At 39.9% G+C, this 7,500-nt stretch overlaps 1 protein-coding gene across 1 annotated transcript in view; it reads right to left on the reverse strand.

The window, feature by feature from the left end:
• The window catches only part of TLN1 (talin 1), a gene marked incomplete in the record, with an annotated part of 895,533 nt that overhangs the window by 131,783 nt on the left and 756,250 nt on the right, over positions 1-7,500 (reverse strand). Inside the window, 2 exon segments of the mRNA XM_053700951.1 lie at positions 12-128; positions 986-1,111. Of these exon segments, the coding sequence (XP_053556926.1) occupies positions 12-128; positions 986-1,111 (243 nt within the window).

Genomic DNA, 7,500 nt, shown 5'->3' on the forward strand with positions numbered 1-7,500 from the left:
CCATATCTCACCGCTAGCTCCTGTCGGATGTGTTCTATTGTTGCTTCTAGTGCACGGGTTCCCTTGGTGGCTTCATCCTCTACAGCTTTAACGGTCTTCAGTAAAGATGTCACATTAGTCACCATGACCTGAAAAAAGCAACATGACTGTTACTGCCATACAATGTGTAACTAACATCATTAATGTGCTTGTGCGCTCAGTCTAGTGACTCCCAGTATATCCAGCATATAAACCTTTTCATTCCATGTCTGGGACACTCATCATGCCACCCTAGCAAGTCACCCCTTCCCATTAGCTACCTCTGCATCATCTTTTCCTTTCAATTCCTTCCATGGGACAATAACATAATCACACTACACCAATGCTGTCATCCACTATATTACAAGTTCCTTGGCATACTCAAAATGTCATCCTTTTATTCAGGAACCCCTCATGGGCACTGCTTGCTCAAGGCTTCCACCATGCCATGCCTTTCTTAGTATTCACAAATGGCACCATGTTAGGTCTTGCACTCCACTTAAACTCATCAGTCATTTCTAAAAGTCCATTTGTTTTCAAGGCTTCCACCATGTCAGGGCTGGCTCATGCCATTGTGCCGCATGGATTCTAGAATGGAAAAGGTCTCTATAATTTTCTGTCCTCTACAATCAAAACTTGATTATAGTCAGTAGTCTTAAAGTAAATCAGTTGATTTTACCCAACTTAAGGGCCACACAATCATTAGCCAGAAAATGCTTTCCCTAAATGCCCCCCCTGTCAAATGCCCTCTGTGACCAATTATAAAGCTGACTCTGCTTTATGCAACCCTTTCCCTTTAAACACTCACCATATCTCCCCTTTATTGGGACTCATATCAGCCCCCTCATCTTTCTATTAAAGCTCCTCCTCCTTGTCATCCCTAGAAAGCTTGAACCATGTCATCCCCCCAACGGTACTTCCCCCGTGTCACATCATGTTCTCCTCCCCTATCATTACTGCTTTATACCTTGGCTGAGTTCTTGAGCTGATAAACGGATGGGTCATCACTAGATTTGCCAGCAGCTGCCTTTGTTGCACTTATGAGATCTCCGAGAGCTTTAGCCACATCTTTCACTGCGTTAATCAGGACAACCTAAGAAAAAGGCATTGACAAACAGTAGGTAGAAGAACTTAAATCAATCTACTTACAAATAAATACATTTTATCGTCTTGGAGTAAGGAAGAACCCTTCAGGACACCTCCGCCTCCTCAATATTCCCTCAATTTTAAGAGAGTTCATAAGGGTACTGTACAGTTGAGCTTTGCAATATTTTTATTCTTTCCCATAAAATTACAAAGCAATGGGTTTTTTTGGGGGTTTTTTTTTGGGGTTTTTCTTTATTTGGAAAAACCATCATAATACAATGAAATAAAACAAGAAAAGAAAAAAATACAACAATGCAAATACAAATGCAGATAAATCACTGGGCTTACAGTATCCATCAGCATCTAATATACAGAGTTGTCAATCACTAGTACATATCAACGTAACGCATGTCAAGAGGAAATGTGATGCTCTTTTAGTTATAATACAACCCTGCCTAACCAATACTCTACATCATTTTCTAATCAACATACAATTATGACCGATCCACTCACTGGATATATTACTCTCTCAAGTTACAATACTCATCCCAGATACATTGCATGTCCAGAAGGTCATCTAACCGTTTCGTGATTGCATAATGATATTTTTCAAGTGATAGAGTGTGGGTGACTAGCGTTTTCCAATCAGAAAGAGAGGATACCTTTATTGATTTGCAATTTCTAGGAATTAGTCTCCTAGAACAATTAAGCATAATTATTAATAGCCTAAATCGTAGTTTGCATTTAATCTTTGGGGTATTGCTCAGAAAAAATATTTCAGGGTCAAGTGGTAAGTTGATGTTTAAAGCCTGATTTACTGCAAGGCGAATATCACCCCAAAACTGGGTAATATCTGGGCATGACCACCAAATGTGTTGGAAATTACCTCTTTCGCCGCATGCTCTCCAGCATGAGGCATTACTGTGTTTAAAGAAAGTAGCTAATCTGACTGGAGTATAGTACCACCTACAAAGTAGTTTTAAATTAGCTTCAAGTTGTGCAATGGAGGAGATATGCCCATTCATATTCTCAAAAATCCTAGTCCACTCCTGGAGCGTTATACAAAGCAATGTTTTATTCATTTTTACATAAAGATTTACATGGAGTTAATAGCAACCCTGAAAAAAAGATGTTAAGGATTCCAAAAGGTGGTCAAACACTACAGCTAGTGTGTAACAAGACCACCTACTCGCACACACAAGCAAGGGCAGTCAATCTGCCTAATAGGAGAAGTCGGGGGAGAGGGGGGATTGAGATACGCCACATAGGTCTTATAACCACTGCAAGTTTGCTCATGAGTTACATATAAGTCTATCCCACCTTTTAAACCCAGTGTAGTGCCAAATACTCTGAAAGGTATACAGAAAACCACAAGTGTTTAGACAGTATACACATTTGTTACTAATTTTCAAGGATTGCCTAAATGTGCAAAAAACGGACTAAGCAACATAGATAATATCTGATAATATAGCCAGTGTCTATTACTTTTATGGCATTATGTTATACTTATGGTATTTACAACATCATCCATGAGAGTAATAGTGTTTGTTTTAGAAGAATTAACAACCTCCATAACCCAAATGGTGTCTATTGTATGCGTGTATGTATAAAAAACATAATTTATGTAAGAACTTACCTGATAAATTCATTTCTTTCATGTAATTAGCAAGAGTCCATGAGCTAGTGACGTATGGGATATACATTCCTACCAGGAGGGACAAAGCTTCCCAAACCTCAAAATGCCTATAAATACACCCCTCACCACACCCACAATTCAGTTTAAAGGGACATAATACTCATATGCTAAATCACTTGAAACTGATGCAGTATAACTGTAAAAAGCTGACAGGAAAATCTCACCTGAGCATCTCTATGTAAAAAAGGAAGATATTTTACCTCACAATCTCCTCAGCTCACCAGAGTAAGTTCTGTGTAAAAAGTTATACTCAGCTGCTCCCAGCTGCAGGTAAAAAAAAATAAAAAATGAAGAAATGAACAGCAGCCAATCAGCATCAGCAGTGCTGAGGTCATGAACTCTTTTACTGTGATCTCATGAGATTTGACTTAACTCTCATGAGATTTCTTTGTAAACTTCCTTAATCTGAATAGGGAAATAATATGAGAGTGCACGAGGCTCATCCTTTCAGCTGTCCCGGGACAGACATACTAATAATGCTGCTTAGAAATCCTTTACAATCGGAGGTGGCTACTGAGGAACTTTTGAGGTAAAATATCTTTATTTTTAACATAGAGATGTTCAGGTGATATTTTCTAGTCGGCTTTTTACAGCTTTGCTGCATCACTTTCAAGTGTTTAAACATTTGGGTATTATGGCCCTTTAACAAATAGCCAAGTAGTGAGGTGATAACAAAAGGAGTAAAAAAAAGCATACAAAAAGAGGAACTGGAAATAAAATTGTGCTTTATAAAAAAAAAAACATAACCACCATAAAAAGGGTGGACCTCATGGACTCTTGCCAATATGAAAGAAATGGATTTATCACGTAAGTTCTTACATAAATTATCTTTTATTTCATGTAATTGGCAAGAGTTCATGAGCTAGTGACATATGGGATAGAAATACCCAAGATGTGGAAGTCCACAGAAGAGTCACTAGAGAGGGAGGGATAAAATTAAAACGTCTATTTCCGCAGAGAAATTTAAATCCAAACAAAAAAAATAAGTCTTTCTTAAAAATTTTAAGAAAAAACTTAAATCATAAGCAGAAGAATCAAACTGAGACAGCTGCCTGAAGAACTTTTCTACCAAAGAATGCTTCTGAAGAAGCAAATACATAAAAATGGTAACATTTAGCAAATATATGCAAAGAAGACCAAGTTGCTGCTTTGCAAATCTGATCAACCGGAGCTTCATTCTTAAAAGCACAAGAAGTGGCGACTGATCTAGAAGAATGAGCTGTAATTCTCTGAGGCGGAGACTGTCCCGCCTCCCTCCAAATAAGCCTTGTGAGTCAAAAGCTTTAACCAAGATGCCAAAGAAATGGCAGAGGCTTTCTGAGCTTTCCTGGAATCAGAAAAACCCCACAAATAGACTAGAAGTCTTTCTGCAATCCTTAGTAGCTTCGATATAGTATTTTGAAAGCTCTTACAATGTCCAAAGAATGTAAAGATCTTTCAAGAGCATACTTAGGATTAGGACACAAAGAAGGAACAACAATTTGCCTACTAATGTTGTTAAAATTCACAACCTTAGGAAGAAATTTAAACAAAATCAGCAAAACAGCTTTATCCTGATGGAAAATCATAAAAGGAGACTCGTAAGAGAGAGTAGACAATTCAGAAACTCTTCTAGCAGAAGAGATAGCCAAAAGGAACAACACTTTCCAAGAAAGTAGTTTAATATCCAAAGAATGCATAGGCTCAAAAGGAGGAACCTGCAAAGCCTTCAAAACCAAATTAAGACTCCAAGGAGGAGAGATTGATTTAATAACAGGCTTGATACGAACCAAAGCCTGAACAAAACAGTGAATATCAGGAAGAACGGCCCTTGAGACAGAAGGTCTGGCCTTAAAGGAAGTGGCCAAGGTTGGCAACTGGATATCCGGACAAGATCTGCATACCAAAACCTGTGAGGCCATGCTGGTGCATCAGAAATACATGCGATTGTTCCATTATGATCTTGGAGATCACCCTTGGAAGAAGAACTAGAGATGGAAAAATACAAGCAGGTTGGTAAAACCAAGGAACTGCTAACGCATCCACCATCTCCGCCTGAGGATCCCTGGACCTGGAAAGGTAACTGGGAAGCTTTTTGTTTAGATGGGAAGCCATCAGATATATTTAGGGAAGACCCCACATCTGTACGATCTGACAAAATACATCTGGATGGAGAGACCACTCCCCTGGATGTAAAGACTGACAGCTGAGATAATCCGCTTCACAATTGTCTACACCTGGGATATGTATCGCAGAAATTAGACATGAGTTGGATTCCGCCCAAGAAAGTATCCAAGATACTTCTTTCATCACTAAAGGACTGCGAGTCCCAACCTGATGATTGACATATGCCACAGTTGTGATATTGTCTGTCTGAAAACGAATGAATGATTCTCTCTTTAATAGAGGCCAAGCCTGAAGAGCCCTGAAAATAGCACAGAGTTCTAAAATATTGATTGGTAACCTCGCCTCTTCAGGATTCCAAACTCCTTGTGCTGTCAGATACCCCCAGACAGCTCCCCAACCTGTAAGACTTGCATCTGTTGTGATCACAGTCCAGGAAGGACTAACAAAAGAGGCCCCTTGAATAATCCGATGATGGTCTAACCACCAAGTCAGAGAGAGTTGAATGTTGGGATTTAAGAATATCAAGTGTGATATCCGAGTATAATCCCTGCACCATTGATTCAGCATGCAAAGCTGCAGAGGTCTCATATGAAAACGAGCAAAGAGGATCGCGTCCGATGCTGCAGTCATGAGACCTAAAACTTCCATGCACATAGCTACTGAAGGGAATGATAGAGACTGAAGGTTTAGACAGGTAGAAACCAAATTCAAACGTCTCTTAAAGACAGAGCCATGGACACTGAATCTATCTGGAAACCTAAAAAGGTGACCCTTGTCTGAGGAATCAAGAAACTGTTTGGTAAATTGATCCTCCAACCATGTCTTTGAAGAAACAGCACTAGTTGATTTGTGGGAGATTCTGCTAAATGAAAAGGTTGAGCCAGTACCAAGATATCGTCCAAATAACACACTTCAGAAAGGCCTGGGCTTTCACATGATTTTTTTTTTTTTTTTTTAAATAATTTTTTATTGAAGTTAAAGTATAGATTAACAAACAAACAAGATTCGCCTTGAGGCCAATGTTACATCAGAGTAAGTAATACATTGTCTATAAACTGACATTAGTAGAGGAAGAGAGACAAAATACACATGTAATAAGATAATTGCATATCCAATCTTAACATGAAGATAGACAAAAGTTTAGGCGAGGTGGGCTATAACTTCATTTTATGTTATATTATTAACAAATATTCTCCACAGTACTATAAAAAACAATCGATAGATTATCTGAGTCAAAGGTATCAGGCTGTGGAGAATTAGCTTATGTGTCAGCCACTCTTGGGCTGAGATATATAGGGGGGAGGGGATATTCAAGCACCGCTATACAAATAGGGGAGACGGTGGAGAGGTGGGGGTGGGGGAGCCTTATATGAATATAAGTAGATTAAAGGACCAGTCAACACTGTACAGAACAATAATAAAAACATTCCTTTTGCAATATTAAATGTTTCTAACAATAACTTAGCATTTTTATTTCATTTTTTCCCCTCAAATTATTGTTTTACATTTCTGGCCCCTTTCCCTGTCCTCTTTATCACGTGTGTCTCATTTGCGAATGAAAAATGCATATACGTATATGCATTTTTCATTCACTGCGCAGCCGCAACCGGAAGTGGTGCACATCGGCATCGCGCTTCTTTGGTGGAGCAGTGCACATAAAAGGATGTGCACTGTCCACAGAAGCGCGCCTGCGTGTAGAAGCGGAAGAGCGCCTGACAGTTAGAGCTGCCTGCATGTAGAAGCAGAAGAGCGCGCCTGACACAGAGCTGCCTGATTTCCAGCCTGCATGTCAGTAAAGCGCTATGACTATGGGGTTGAGAAACCAATCTATACCTTGTAATAGTCAGTTTTTTCTGCAGCAAAGAACATGATATTGCAGAGGGTCAGCTTATGTCTGTGTAGCTCCTTCCTATTGCTGGATTTTGTGTAGATCATTTTATAGGTTAAAAAAACAGCCAGCACATGTGCAGTAGATTCTCGCTCCCACAGGGAGCTCTGCTTACAACCAGCGCTGGAAACAGATCCCTCCCTCCCCACTGGCGATGAGCTCAGCCTCAGTACCCAGTCTCCTACTCAGCACACGTAAGAATAAAGAGAGGACACAAGTAAAGTTAGTAGGGGTTTAGTTTTGTTGCTCTTTATTGTGTTAGTGTGAGCAGAAGATAAATGCTGGAGAGCTTGGAAGCGCAACTGTGCCGGTAGCAGGCTGCAGCCTTTGCTGACAACTGTAATAACTCGTGGATGCCTGCCCTGAGACAGCTGACAGGCATGAGAAACGGCAGCTGTAAAAGTGGATATGGGACCTGTGTTAGATGCAGAGCTGGAGCCTAGTTTTCTAAACGTTGGTGTGCGGGGAGGGGACTGAATTTGTGTGCTTGCTCTCCGTCCCCATGCTGCATTCCTAATCTGTTATAAAATCCTTTAGAGCACACAGGTCTAGGATGTGAACAGCTGTGCTGATATAATCTAACACCCGGAACCACTGCTGCACAGCCTGACCCTGTGAACCCTAAAAGCTTTTATAACAAATTACTGAGCCATGGTAATGAGGTATGCAACATATTTGCAGTGAATTTTACTTTTATCTATATGAC

Source organism: Bombina bombina, chromosome 2, assembly GCF_027579735.1.
Source record: "Bombina bombina isolate aBomBom1 chromosome 2, aBomBom1.pri, whole genome shotgun sequence".
NCBI lineage: Eukaryota > Metazoa > Chordata > Amphibia > Anura > Bombinatoridae > Bombina > Bombina bombina.